This window comes from Sorex fumeus, unplaced genomic scaffold (assembly GCF_029834395.1).
Source record: "Sorex fumeus unplaced genomic scaffold, SorFum_2.1 ptg000094l, whole genome shotgun sequence".
NCBI lineage: Eukaryota > Metazoa > Chordata > Mammalia > Eulipotyphla > Soricidae > Sorex > Sorex fumeus.
Window position 1 is genome coordinate 22407220 of NW_026606151.1, and position 16026 is coordinate 22423245.

The window sequence follows — 16026 nt, forward strand, 5'->3', positions numbered from 1 at the left end:
AGTGGGTGAGATGAAGCCAGTCATTGTCCTTTACTTTTTAACCGAAATAAAATGTCTGAGCTGTGACAATTTCATGAAAAATAAGGTATGTGGAAGAGAACATCATAAACTATTTCTATTTTGAGAAAATTTTGTGGGGCATAATTTCCATATTCCTAAATGCCTCTTAATATAGACACAGAAGAATAATGCAATGTGCATGTATAAATAGGTGACAAAATTTGATATTGATGAATATATTGATATTCACTGGTTATAAATCTGCTCTAAAATATGTAAAATAACTTTTTACATCACAGGCCCAAGATAAATTGTTCACACTTGCTAACCAAATGGAGGAACTGAGAATATACTAAAGATTTTAATGGAAAAAAATTAAACATATTTTTCTTCTTACAAAGTAAGAATCATAAAGCAACCATACAGAAAGGTTGAAAAAGCATAGAGACATGTCTTCTTTCACATCTAGTTACCAAATTTTCCTGATTTCTTATTACTTCTTAAAGAAAAATTCTGACAAAAAATTTAAGAAAATCCTGTAATGGATTTGGGAATGGTTACTATGCAGAGAACTGCAGAACAAAGTAAGGCTAAAAAAAATAGCTGGTAAAATTATATCACACGAAACACTTACTATATTTTAAAATAACTAAAAATTGTGATGATTGTAACATTTGGTGTACTCCTGGTTATAAGACAGTAAATAAGTTGAGGATGATAGTCCTAAATTTAATGGTGCAACAAAAAAGCAAAATTTGGGATCCACACTTAAAATAGAAAGATTTTGATATTTATACAAGAAAAATGTGCCAAATATTTTTAGATTTTTTTCTAATCTTTATTATAGTTCTGTGATTATATATATGATCACAATACTGTTAATATTTATGGCTTTACAATGCCAACTTGTTGCACTTTGAACATCAGCAAAGTGTCCAGGATTCTCCACTGCTGTGCTTATGAAACTGCCAGTCTATCTCTTCATCACACTCACCCAATCTCCTTCCTATCTCGGTAATCTCAGGACCATAATCAAAGGTCGAGTCTATCATCATTTGAAATGGTCTATTCCTTTTTTTTTTGTTTCTCATATTACATTAATTTGAGATAATCTGGCATTTGTCTTCTCTTCACTTAAAATGATGCTCTTCAATTCTATCTGAATTTTATCAAACTGCAAAACCTCATTGTTTCTTATAGATGTGCCATATCTATGATGTATATATTCCACTGTAGCACTGTAGCACTGTCCTCCTATTGTTCATAGAGCTGCTGGAGCGGGCACCAGTAACGTCTCCATTGTGAGACTTGTTGTTACTGTTTTGGGCATATCGATACGTCACGGGTAGTTTGCCTGGCTTTGCCGTGTGGGTGGAATACTCACGGTAGCTTGCAAGGCTCTCTGAGAGGGGTGGAGGAATCAAACCCGGGTCGGCTTCATGCAAGGCAAAAACCCTACCTACTATGCTATTGCTCTGACCCATATATTCAACACTTTTGAAAAATTCATTCATCAGTTATTGGACATTTGGGTTGTTTACATGTCCTGGCTCTTGCACTTAAATTTGCAGTGAACATAGAGGTGCATCTATCTCTTTTGAGTTAACACTTTTGTTTTTGCTTAAGGATGGAAGCCAAAACACGGAATCACTGGATCATATGGAGCTATATTATTACTTTTTTGAGAAGTCTTCATACTGTTTTCCAGAGAGGTTGAATCAGAGACATTCCCACTAATAGTGACTGTGGGTGAGTGATATTTTTATCTTTCAATTAAGTGATTGATAAAATCATAAAAGAAAACAAATGTATTTTGCAATGATACCGAAGAACAACTAAAACGAAACCTCAAGTTCTTTCATTTTAACCCATTTTTATAGCACTGTAGCACTGTCCTCTGATTGTTCATCGATTTGCTCGAGTGGGCCCAGAAACGTCTCCATTGTCAGACCTGTTACTGTGTTTGGCATATTGAATACCTCACGGGTAGCTTGCCAGGCTTTGACTGTGGGCAAGATACTCTGGGTAGCTTGCCAGGCTCTCTGAGAGGGGCGGAGGAATCGAACTTGAGTCGGCCTGGTTGGCCACGTGCAAGGCAAATGCCCTACCCACTGTGATATTGCTCCAGCCCATTTTTATAATTTGCATTAAATGTCAGCAGTAAATAAAATAATATTTTGCTGCATTAGTTTTTATTCTATGTAAAAATGTTCTTTCTACCATTGTACTGATATACAATATAGGGCAATAAGTAATTTATACATATATCTTTATATGTTACATACATAATGGTATGCAACATTTTTTGAGGAAGAAAATAAATATATTAAAAATTAAAAAGGTAAAAAAGAAGAGCTGCATATTTTGATGCTATGAGATTCAATACTAATAACTAATAAGAATAAATATGCATCAATAAGAAGACCAAACAAAGTACATTTGTGTAAACCAAGGCTCTTGTGGAATGCACTCATGTCTACACTGACGAAATGATGCATGTATGTAGGAAACTTTAAGCCACAGACTGTTCAAAGTGTTCTGTTAAAACATAATTATTTTCCCCAGAGAATGTCACACTTGACTATACTGATTGCATATTTTAAGATTTCAAAATTCATTTTATATCAGTAATATTTCTAAGTATTGTATTTTTGACATTTACTAATTTATGTGCACAAAAGTTTTATCTCTTAGGTGTTTTACATTTTACGAAAAAGGGTTGGAGAATTAAAAATGCATAGGGGAAGTTCTGTTCTTTTGCCATCTTCTGTTGGAAACTAGCTGTTTTCTATATCAACTTAGATGATGTTTTATGCTGAATAACAATTATTTCTATATCATTATTATTGTATATTAACTCTGACATACTATATAAATCCTAGCTACATTAAATTTTTAATTTTTCTTGTAGACTAACAAAGGAAAAGAAAAACCTAGCAACAGAAAGCATTAGTTTTCCTGCTCCTATGTGAAAATTACTATAAAATTATAATAATAAAATGTGATTATAATGTGATGAACACATTGATTAATAAGAAAGAATGGAAATATCAGAAATTATTAAAATGCTATGAGGAAAATATTTTTAGTAAAATCAAAATTCAATGCTATATCATTCAAACAAATTAAATATAAAATGGAACATTATATACTTTATAATATTTCTTAGTCAAAGCTTCTAAGACTAAAGGTCAACTCAGAACCACTTAATGTAATTGTTCACTCTATAAACTAACTTCACATTAATAGTGAGGAAATAGTTATTCTACTCACTCTATACCTTAATTTTGTTATGTATATGTAACTTAGAATGATAAGTGACAAAAATATTCTGCTAAAAAATTTCCAGCCTTTCTTGTAACCAACATCACTTAGAAAGAAGGACTATGGCTAATTTTACTCTGAGTGGTTTTCTTCTCATGGGGTTTTCTGCCAAGCCTGAGCTAGAAATCTTATTTGCTTCCCTGTTCTTAGTTTTCTACCTGTTGGCTTTAATTGGTAATATCCTCATTATCATTGCAACTTCTGTGGATGAAAGTCTTAATTCACCCATGTATTTTTTCCTAAAACATCTCTCCTTTTTGGATCTCTGTTATATTTCTGTGACTGTACCAAGATTCATTATCAACTCTTTCACGCAGAGTGGGAATATTTCCCTCCTGGAATGCATAGTGCAGGTCTTTGCTTTCACTCTCTGTTGCTCTGCTGAGGTGTTCATGCTCACAGTGATGTCCTATGACCGCTATGTGGCCATCTGCCTGCCCCTGCGATATGAAATCATCATGGATGTCAGAACCTGTGTCCATGGCATCATAGGCGTCTGGATTAGTGGGACCATCTCTGGAGTCATGCACACGGCTGCCACCTTCTCCATCCACTTCTGTGCCCCCCATATCATCCACCAGTTCTTCTGTGATATTCCCCAGATCATGAAACTCTCCTGTTCTAATGAGTATATGAGAGAGGTAGATGTCACTATCTTCCTGGCTTTGGTGGCCTTTCTCTGTGTCATCTTTATAGGATTCTCATATGTGAACATATTTTCTTCTGTGCTAAAGATTCCTTCTGCTGAGGGCAGAGCTAAAGCCTTTTCCACTTGCCTTCCCCATCTGGTCGTTGTAATCTTATTTATGTGTACCAGTGTCTTTGAGTTTTTGAAGCCCCATTCAGACACCCCAACTGCTTTAGACATTTTGCTCACTATTCTTTACACAGTGGTGCCCCCAACATTCAATCCAATGATTTATAGCCTGAGAAATAAAGCCATAAAATTAGCTGTAAGAAAAGTTTTCAAAAGAAGAAAAGCTCTCCTTTCTTGAGACACTTTCTTTCATACACTTCCACTTGGAAGACAAGGTCAAAGTATATTGGGTAATCATTACAGACCAATGAAGAAATGAAATCTGAATAAAATATTGATTTACAAGGAAAGCTGCTGTATGTGAAAATTTTACGTGTGTTTCTTGTGAAATAAAAATATTAAGACATATTTCTAAGTAAATATTGCTTTTGCATAGGTTGCAGATTACATTTTTCCTAAGCAAACTAGGTGTCATGATAATGCAAAATACAATATGCATAATGCTAAAGTTCTTAATTTCCCTGTTTATTTCTGCAATGATGGGAAATAATGACTATAGGGCTCATTTCCTCTTATCCTAAGTTACAGTGAACTTAGAAAATAAATTTCCTAAGAACAATTAATGAGATCCAAGAATTGATGAGATACTCTCTCATTGTTGGGGTCCGAGGGCAATTCTCCCTCTTTTGAACCACACAAAGAGTCCCGCTAGTAATGCAAAACATAAGCGGAGTTTATTCAAGCCAGCTAGCTGGGGTCAAGTTCTCAGGTACGCAGGCAAAGCAATACCTTGAACAAGGGAGTGCTTCAGGTTTTATAGTCAGTGCTTATGCCATAGCCCGCGCTTATAAATTCAAACAAAAACATAAGTGAAAGATGCAAGTTTCATAATTCAAAAGGAAACATAATTTCAGACAGTACAAACAGTTACAGATAGGTCATCTGGACCCTGCCCATATCCAGGTGGCTTCTGATGTTTGGGTTATGAAACTATTTGTCAAGGCGGAGTTTTCAGCCCAGATGTCCTTCCCTTACAGATGGACAGAAGAAAAGGCGGGGAGGGGGGACGGAGGGGGGAAAGAAAGGGGTTTGAAGAAAACAAGACGTACATCGGGGCGGGCAAAATGGAGTTGTTCTTAGGCCACTCCGTGTCCAAAATCATCACTGATTGTCTTTCAGATCTTGCTCATGTTTTATCAATTTCGTAGAGTTCCAAATGAAATATACAGAAGTCAAAAAAGTGAAACAGGTCTTTGTATTAGTTTTATTATACATTCTTATTTTGGATTACTTTGCCTATGTGAAAAACGGAATAATCTGTGAGAACCCAGAAATGAATTTAAGAGACTTTACAGAATTAATAAAAGTACAAGTATTCAGATTTGAGATATAGATTAAAATGGTAAAAATACCTGAAATACTTTAAAAGTAGAATATCCTTCTGAAATTATAAAATAGCAGGCTCAAATATTAGCATTTTTGACAAAAACATTGTTGCTTACGGGGCTGGAGTGATAGTACAGCGGGTAGGGCATTTGTCTTGCATGCAACTGACCTGGGTTCAATTCCCAGCACCCATAGATTCCCTGAGCACTGCCAGGAGTGATTCCTGAGTGCAAAGCCAGTAGTAACCCCTGTGCATTGCCAGATGTGACCCGAAAAGCAAAAAACAAAGAAACAAAAAAACCATTGTTGGTTACTGTGGCCCTGGCAAGGTCCTTCCTTTTTTCATTGTTGTGCTCAAGTGGGCACCAGTAACGTCTCACAACAAATTGTGACACTTGTTGTTACTGTTTTTGGCATATTGAATACTTGACGGGTAGCTTGTCAGGCTCTGCCATGTGGGCAGGGTACTCTTGGTATTTTGCTGGGCTCTCTAAGAGTGGCAGCAAAATTGAACTTGGGTGGACTGCGTGCAAGGCAAATGAGCTACCTGCTGTGCTATTAATCCGTCAGAAGATAATCGCTAACACTATGCATGGTACCATCTGTGTGATGGCGAAGCTGCTGAGGAAACCCTTGGCTCTCTCTCAGCGCCTGCACCTATGTTCAGTGGTCTCCGGGAACTTCCCCATGCCGGCCTGCCATCGCCACCAACAGATGTATGAAGGAGGGAACAGGGCCGCCAGGATGCTTGATGATCAGTTTCTGTTTGTTCCATTGTCCCCAGATGACTGTTCCAGCCTCAGTAATCGCCCCATTCTAGTCTCACACTGCCCCTCATTCCCGTCTTCTCCAGTTTCTCCTGCTCATCTCTCTGTGCTCCCACTTACCACCTTGGTCTCTCTCTAGTCTCTCTCTAATTCCCTGCTTTGGGGGTCATCACTGTACCCATCCAGTAGCACAATCAAAAGATCAAAATTCCCTCCTGATTGCCAATCCAGTTCAGGGCAGGAAATACCACCTAGGGGTTTTTCTCCTTTCCCTAGTCCAATAATTTAATTAAAGTCTTAATTAACATTTTAACTCTACTTCTTAATATCAGCTATTTTGTATGGACACAGTAAGAGATACATTGAGTTTATAGAGGTGACTCTCCTGGGGACATCTCCCTATAGTCTCAGACTACAGTGTTCAGGCCAGATTAATCTTTCCTAACCCTAGCAGGGCCCTAATCTAGTTGTTACTTTTTGGATTATGACAAAATTTGATTATGACCATGCTCTTAATTTATAATTAGTATTATGCCACTATAGCCTGGCTCATTTCAATGCCAGCGTAGCTCACAGCTTGCCCTGGGTCCATCAAGTCCCTCGTCAGGACCCTGCTTTTGGGGTGCTATGAAGTAAGGCAACTGAGGCTTAAATCGAGAGAATAGATGCCCAGGAGTGAATATTATTCAAATTCAATTAACTCTCAACTTACAAAAGCATTGCATTAACTGTCTTCCTGTGTCTGTACAGAAAGGATATTACTCTTAATTTACCATGCAAAAGATCTAAGGAGAAGAGAAAAGGAACATTTACAGGTTAACAGAGTCTGATTAGGAGATAAAGGTTATTGACTGGTTGGGGAAGCAGAGCACAAAGACCTTACAAATAAACACAGATGAATGGGAGCACTGTGATGGGGGTAACCTAATAAACCTAAGCTCCCTGTGTCAAGGCAGAAAGGACAAACCAATGTTATCCTACAACCATCTAGCTTCTTTTATTAAGAGAGTACTCAAGTGAATCAGTATCATTAATTGGACGAGTACCATTAATTGGAAACATTGTTTTTTAGTGAACAATTTCAATTCCTTTGTCACTTATCAGATATCAATATAGATATAAAATGACTACAGTAGTTTAAAGTATATAATATTGATAGAAAAAGTACTGTAGAGACCACCACTCAGGGTCCCAACATTGCTGCCATAACCCTATTTGGTAATATCAATTTCCTTGCTGTCTCACTCTGTATCACAGAAAACATGGTTATGTCCAGTGAAAGTTCCTTACACTTCTCTTTACTGTTGTGATTCGCACCCTCAACACCCTCAATACCCCCTTCCCCATGTATATACTCTAAAGGATAAGGAGCTCTGAGGAGATTGTTTCGAAGAGAACACATTGCCCAAGCAAATGTCAGGGAAAGTGACTTTCTATGCTAGAAGGTGACTTAAGAAGCACATGATTAAATAACTGCTACTACATACAGAAGAAACGTGGTGATTATGTTTCTGTATGTCCATATGATATGACTAATACTACTTTATAAAAGAAAATTTAGATTCACCTGTAAGTTCTGTGTGTATGTGTGTGTGTGTGTGTGTGTGTGTGTGTGTGTGTGTGTGTGTGTATGAAAGGGAGACAGAGACAGAGACAGACAGAGACAGACAGATGGAAAGAGTGATAGAGAGAAACATTTTTACATTCTTTAAATACCTGGAGTTTTTGAGAATATGCTAAGAAGATTATAGTCTTATACAAAGAATTTATCTTCCTATGACAAATAGATTTTATTACCCATTTGTTTGTGATTAGTTAATTAAATTCAAGTGTACTCAAACAGAAAACTTCGAATCATGTTAGTTTCAGGAAATCACATATTTTTCTTCCTGTGTGAAAGAATCCTGATATAAAATTATTTTAAATGAATTGTATACATGATTCTCAGTCTTTCAGTCAGTCTCTTTCAACTCATGCACTTGATAATCATCAGGATCCTGGGAAAAGCAATGAAAAATAGTGAGTTTTCCCAGTAGACCCGAGTCTGTTTAATGTAGAGTACATAAACCTCTGACAGTTCTTATAATTTCTGAAGTGTACTTAAATAGCTTAGCAAATTTTTATATTTTTATTTTAAAAGGAAGTGTTTTAGGTAGATTCACAGATCTGGTTCTTTGTCATATATTTTTTTTCAAGATATTTTTGTAAACTATGCAAGCTTAACAAATGCAGTAAAATACTGAAAATGCATTTTTAATTCCTAATTTTTCCCTTTTATTTATCACACCTACATGTGCTCAGAGTTTATTCCTGGTGGTTTTTGGAGGACCTTTGGCTGGCCAGACTCGGTGACTATATCTGGTGTCAACTGTATGTAGTGTTGGCAGAGACCAGGCAAGCACCTAGCCCCATGCTATCTCTCCAGCCCCAAGTTCTTCTGATTTTTCTAAAGCATTTTTTTCTACTCTTCCTTTCCTCTGCTGGTACCTTCATGCATGTGGGGAGTGGTCTCAGCATGGTGTTGGCTGGTTCTGGAGGTCTTCAACCCGCTCCCCTCCAAGGGGCCCTGGCGAGGACAGCCAGGCGCAGGGGCAGGAGACTGCGCTGTTCTCTTCCGGGAACTGGGTTTTATAGTCTCTGGGTCTTGGCCGTTGATGGGATTAAACAGCTCCAGGGGGCCAGTTGGTGGGTGTGACCCCTGCCTACTGGAATATGGAGGATCTGGGTGGAGGATGCTCAGCCCCAATCCAAGCAGGCTTGGAGATCTCAGCCCTGGGACATCTTATCTCATTCCTACTTTGGCCAAACTGGCAGGCTACAGAATGTAACCTGCCCACACGGCAGAGTCTGGTAGACTCCCCGTGGCGTACCCAATATGCCAAATACTAGTAACAATGATGGGTCTCATTCTCCTAACCCTGAAAGAGCCTTGAATATGGCACTTTTTAAAAAAATCTCAGGGCTAGGATAAAGGAGACATTACTGGGGCCTGCTCGAGGCAATCAACGAACAACAGGATGGTAGTGATTGTGATAGTGATCTTCCTTTACTGTAAAAAACACTGTCCTCCCATTGTTCATCGATTTGCTCGAGCGGACCCAGTAACATTTCCATTTTTTTTTAGACTTCTTGTTACTGTGTTTGGCATATTGAATAAGCCACGGGTAGCTTGCCAGGCTTTGCGTGTGGACGAGATACTCTTGGTAGCTTGCCAGGTTCTCTGAGAGGGGCGGAAGAATGGAACCTGGCTCGGTAAGGCGCACAAGGCAAACGCCCTACAGCTGTGCTATGGCTCCAGCACTTTACTGTAAAGAGTACAGTATATGCCGCACAAAATGTAAGCTAAGTCACTATTTGTGTTATTAGTCAGGGTCAGGTCAACAGCAGGCTTAATTTGAAGCCCCTAACCCTCATATTTTTAAGGGTTATCTGCATTTGGTTTTAATATGTTTATGTTACTGTGGGCTAGAGCAATACCACAGCAGTAGGGTGTCTGCCTTGAGTGCAGCCGGCCCTGCTGAGCCTGGTTCGATTCCTCCACCCCTCTCAGAGAGCCCGGCAAGCTACCGAGAGTATCTCACCCACACAGCAAAGACTGGCAAGCTACCTGTGGCGTATTCAATATGCCAAACACAGTAACAACAAGTCTCAAAAAAAAATAAATGGAGACGTTAAGAAAATTAGCTAAATGAACTCTCACCCTAGTGGAATTTTCCTTAATATGCATATATTTATTTCTAAATTTGATTTTTTTAATTCAAATAAACTTCTACAGTAATATAGCACTATAGCACTATTCTCCCATTGTTCATCGATTTGCTCGAGCAGGCCCAGTACCCTCTCCAATTTTAGCCTTTACACTTTAATGACTCTAATTTAAACTTTAATGATTTTTTAGCACTTTTTTTATAGTTATAATCTCATTCTTTGCAGTCACATCTCCTGAAAGACTTTTCAGTAATGGTTTTAGTTTGTTCTCTTCATTATTATTAAAACTAGAAAAATATATAAAATATGAAAGGCAAATTATTTAATAGAAGTGTGTACACAGTCGCATTAATAATCTTGCCTTTGCCGCAGCCCCTGCGGGGCCGGCTGGCCTGAGTCGAGCTGCTCCCACACTTCCCACCCAGCGACTGCGACAGGGAGGAGTCCCCCGAGAGTTTGCCTGCAAGCATGGGGAAGTTTGCCTGCCCTAGCCGAGCTCTGGGGAAGGGCTGTACCTGCCGGCACCCGCTCCTCTCGGCTCCCCACATCCACTCACCAGGTTATCTCCTGGAACAACTGATTAAGACAACAAGGAAGAATTTAATATCACTAGAAAAACAAACCATGTTATCTTCTGAAATGAGAGAAATGCAGCCCTCTGAAGTGGTCATGAACCCCAAACAAGTGTTCCTCTCAGTGCTGATATTTTGATATTTGGAGTAGCAGGGATATTCCTCTTCATGTATTTGCAGATCTGGATTAAAGAACAACATTCAGGGAGAATGGAGAAGAAAAGGCAACTTCAGGATGGGAGCCAGTAAACTACTTGGGGCCTGCGGCCAGAATCCTGACTGAAGAAAAGATCCAGGATCATATCATCAACCAGCCAACCTCTTCATATTTCTGTTCTGGACTATCAATGGACTAATGAATTTTGCTATGAAAACCATTTACCTAGACTGCTGCTCCAGCCCTTTTCTCAGAAGCCACCTATTCTTAGGGCAGCTGCTAATTCCTAACTGAGTTTGTGTCCATCTCACTGCTTCAGTGAACAGAAACTGTTGCTATTCCATTGTGAATCTGGAAAGTCAGACATCATGGATGACATGAAAATCTAAGCAGAAACGCACCAAGACAGGATGCCTAAACAGTTTGGAAAAATCTCACTCGATGTCTAAGCACTTTATAACTAAATCTACCTAATTGATTTTCAAAAGACTCATATTTCCATTATCAGAGGACTCATATTTCAATGACTTTATTGCTGAAAACTAACAGTTTTTAGTAAATGGATGCAAAGAAGAGAATCTGGTTATCTGGTTAAAATTTAATGAGCTTTCCCACAAGTGGTCCAAGTCACTGGAATTTATGTATAAAAATGGTTTAGATTAGGGTGGGGAGGAGTAAACTGTGAGGGACCCAGACACTGAGAGAGGGAGGCAAGAACTCTGGTAATTGTTGTCATGTTGGAATGATGCATGCATAAAAAGCACAATGTACATTATTGTAATCCTGATACCTCAATAAAAATGATTAAAAAATAAAAAGGTGGGGGTATGTTGCCATCAGCAGGTCAATCTGTACCTGTGAGGCGAGTGAATCAGCAGCCTGATGGCACTGTCAGACTTTCAGATACCCCAAAGTTGCTGCTGTGCCTTTTGCTAGACCACAAAAACTTGGGGCAAAGTTTACCAAGAAAGTAAATGGCCAAAAGTTAGGTATGTGGGGGACACACCCACAAACCACCTCCGGCTCAGCTATATAATTGGAGGCATGGCCTCTCTGGTTCCTGATGGAACTGCTAAATGACCATGATCCCAGAGACTCAGAAACGAATCTCGGAACCCAAAGGCTTTTGGCAGAAATGCGTCCTGTTCCTGCAGTAGGTTACTGGCGTTGGGCCACTCCAGGTGGGAATAGGTTTTGTGCCTTGGCCCTGTTCCCCCTGGCGGCCCAGTGACCACCATTCTCCAGAGGCCACTGGACAGTCAGGTTTGGGCCTACAGTGATGAGACATGCATGGCCTCTTCAGATGGGGGTGGAACCAGCCCTTTCCTCCCTATCCCAAAGAGACCCTGAATCGCTGCCTACAAATGGCCTCTCTGGCTCCTGATCAAGCTGATTAATGAACATAATCCCAGAGACTCAGAAACAAATCTCGAAACCCAATGGCTTTTGGCAGAAATGCATCTGTACCGCGTACAAGGTGGCCCCCGCCTCAGAGCTTATAGGAAAGCTAGGTATGACCCAGTGGTGACGGGGCAACTGCAGTCTCATGGGAAGGGGGACAGTACCGGCTCGTCCTTCACGCCCTACCGAGGTCATGAGTTTTCCCCCACGAGCAGCTCTCTGGCACGGCCATGGCTCCAGAGGCAAACGGACTTACCAGACCCCAGCAGCTTGTGGTAGAAAAGTGATTGGGCCATGCGTTAAACTGTGGTGCCATGTCTCCCTGGGAGGGAAAGGGCGTTGCTCCCTTCCACCTCTCCCCCCCAGCCCACAGCTGGCAGCAAGGTGGCCACCGCCTCAGAGGTTATCGGAAAGCCAGGTATGAACCAGTGGTGACGGGGCAACAGCAGTCTCATGGGAAGGAGGACGATACGAGCTTGTCCTTCATGCCCTGCTGAGGTCACGAGTGGCCCCCCATGAGTGGCTCTACGGCACAGCCATAACAACAGACACACAGAAACCAATCTCGTAATGATCTGGCTCTTTGCAGAAATCCAAAATCATTATATGATTCTCATAACCAACTATAGAAACCAAAGTATTTCACAATGCCTTTTTCAGCAATTCTGATTGTTGGGGGGTGGGGAATTCTAAACAATAGTGGTGCATCTTTTATCAAAGTAATGAATGTAATCAATGTAGAGAAAAGTTAAGTAGAAATCATCTGCTTCACAGGCACTGGGAGGGGTGGTAGGGGGGTATATTGGGGGGATTATTGGTGGTAAAAAATAAGTACGAAAGGTGTTTGATCATTATATGACCGAGACTTAAACCTGAAAGCTTTGTAACTTTTCTCACGGTGATTCAATAAATAAATATAAGAAGAAAAAATAAATAATTAAAAAAACAATCTTGTCTTCACTCCTAAATTAGTATCATTCTCTGAAAGTAATTATGTGTATATAATAGCCTGTGGATATTATATATGCATGGTAATAGATGAGAAAGATAAATATCTTACATTTTTGCTTATGGATTCACTCCCAAAACTTGTTTTTACTGATATTAAAAGTCCACTCCAATTTTATAGCTGTACACTTACATAATTAGTCCTAAGAATACATTATACTACATTATTAGAATATTCAACAACTATAGGTTTTGGTCATTCGTGATGTTTGTATCTTTTTGATAATGCTGCAGTGGAGATTAGTATAAATCTGTTTACTTGAACGTGAAAATATCAAATGAATGTTTATAATTGGAATATCTCTTAAGACACACATTCTGTTTACACACAAGAAATGATTTCAAAAAACATTTGCAAAAATTTTTAAATAAAAGGAATTTTCAACATGATATTATATGAAATATTTTTTCCTGGCGAACTTTATTGAACATTGCATCCCATGGTATTTAAATGTTTTTCTGTGTATAAGAATAATCAATTTTATTGTGTATTTGAAGTTCACCTGTTTGTATGCTTCTGTGTTTTCTTTCTTTAGCCTTCTTTATGAAATCAGTTCGTGCTCTCTTGCAGTATTTATTTATTGATCAAGAAGTTTTTTAGCTGTTTCTTTTAATGAATCATGTGAGATACAGATACAGACTTACAAATTTCCATGATTACGTTTCCCTCATGCATGATCAAGTACCCATCCCTCCACCAGTGCCCATTCTGGTTTTTTTTTTAGATACTTATGATAACCTAGCCTTTGCCATTTTCTATAAAATGGATTAAGAAGTTGTGAAATATATAAAGAATTAAATACTATACAGCTCTAAAAAAGACCAAAATCATGCAATTTGTAGTAACATGGGTGGAGCTAGAGGATACCACGTTGACTGAAGTCAGTTGGAAGGAAAGGGACAGATACAGAATGAACTCTCTCATATGTGGGAACACTCAACAAGGTAGTGACAAAGGCCAAAGACAACACAACAGGAGATCCACACAGTTGAGTTGGTGGGGGTGGGGGTTGAAATGAAGAAACTTTGGGGCTCTGGAAAGGGAGGTGGGTACACTGCTGATTGATGTGGTTTTAAAACTGTGCTCATGGAAAACCGCAAGTAAAAATATTGAAAGTCACTTCAAAACTTCAATCAATAACATCAACTAAAAACAAATCAACAAAAGACCTGGACTTAAAGAATAAAATTTGACAAATACTCAGATTGACTCATGAAGGGACAAAATGAGAAATCCCCAATATCTCCACATTTGTGTGTATAAAATATATATTGAATCAGATTTATGAGAATATTGTGCATTATGCATTACCACAATGCAGAGTTGAACTGAATTTTGTGATTCTCATATTTCTGATTTAGACATTATTATAGATTCATAACTTTTTAGGCTTAGAAGTAAATTTAGATGACATTTTATCTAACATCCTACCCATATAAAGATTTTTCTTTGGTAGGATGTCATTCTCTTTTATCTGAGTAGCTATCAGATCAGATATTGATGTGATTTTCAGGGTACCACATTTAAGATTTACTGAAGGAAGTGGTTGAAACAATTCTCTTTTTCACTCTGAGCTACTTTTCTCCACCTTATCTTACTATGTGAAGAGGCAGAGATGGTTACTCTAACACACACTGGTTTATCAGAGAAGGTGAGCCTCTGTGAGTTTTTTCGATAGTCACTCAACTAACTGGTTGTTGTCATCATTCCTTACTTCATCTTTGTTTGTATTAGTAACTCCTGCTTTAGGAGCTTCTTGTTTTAGGACTTGGATAATTTTTATTTCCCCACTCAGATTTAAATGAAATTGTGATAAAGTGAGAAAAGATTATGAAGTATATATTGGTCATTATTTGTAAATAAATATGCATTGATTTACTCTCCAGATGAAAGATAGTATTATATAAGGATTTATAATAACCTAATGTATGAATTAATTTAATAGTCCATCAACAAAATATATTTAATTCATTTACCTCATTTTGTTGATTTTCTTGAATCAAAAAATACAAAATACAGTGTTTTTGATAATTTTCTTAGAGTGGGCATAAAAAAAATATATAAATACCTGTAAATAACTGGCTTGTCATTAAACCTGCTCACCAGAAAAATACTCTGCAAGAAAATTCAACGTAATTGCTAGATTTGACCCTTGGGCAATTATACGTATCTCCAAAGGCCCAGAGACCCAGGAACTATGCTCTTTCCATTGAGACATCATGACCTAACCTCTAGTGGCCAAGAAGGATTGAAATGGACTTACTTTGTACATAGAAGGTGTTTTTGTAAAGGCAGCTACTTGCTGAGATCAGAGTATATCTAAGGGTCAACCTCTGAGACTGACGACTGGCCTGTATGTGGAGAGAAGCTGCAAACTGTGCTCTAGTGAGAGTCCCAAGTTGCAGAAAGAAGAGCTGGGGTGAGTGAAGGGGATGCTTGCAAGTTATTGATCGAAAGTGGGTGAGACAAAGCGGGCCATTGTTCTACTTTTCAATCAGAAATAAAATGTCTGAGCTGTGACAATTTCATGAAAAATAAGGTATGTGGAAGAGAACATCATAAACTAGGTTTATTTTGAGGAAAGTTTGTGGGGTATAATTCCCGTATTTTTAAATGCCTCTTATTAGAGACACACAGGAATAATAAAGTGTGAATGTATAATTGTAGGACACAATTTTATATTGATATTACGAGTGACGGTCAGAGTCCTCCCATTATTCATTGATTTGCTCGACCGGGCCCAGTAACATCTCCATCGTGAGACTTATTGTTACCGTGTTTGGCATATAGAATATGTTACGGGTAGCTTGCCAGGCTTTGTCACTGATGTCATTAAGTTGCTCTAAAATATGTAAAATTGTATAAATCTCCGAGGGCCCGCCAGGGAGAGGCCCTGACAGCTCTCCCTCTAGCCACCTGCTTTTGGGTAGGGTCCAGGCCACTCT

At 38.7% G+C, this 16026-nt stretch overlaps 1 protein-coding gene across 1 annotated transcript; it reads left to right on the forward strand.

Moving 5' to 3' along the window:
• The first annotated feature begins 3386 nt into the window (after window positions 1-3386).
• LOC130040186 (olfactory receptor 14J1-like) lies at window positions 3387-4319 on the forward strand. The gene has a single exon (XM_056132193.1). It carries the CDS (start codon window positions 3387-3389, stop codon window positions 4317-4319), a length of 933 nt encoding a protein of 310 aa, XP_055988168.1.
• Window positions 4320-16026: the final 11707 nt, after the last annotated feature.

Bases quoted from the DNA above. Each gene is read 5' to 3' on its own strand.
- LOC130040186 (XM_056132193.1), top strand. From the start codon at position 3,387: ATGGCTAATTTTACTCTGAGTGGTTTTCTTCTCATGGGGTTTTCTGCC.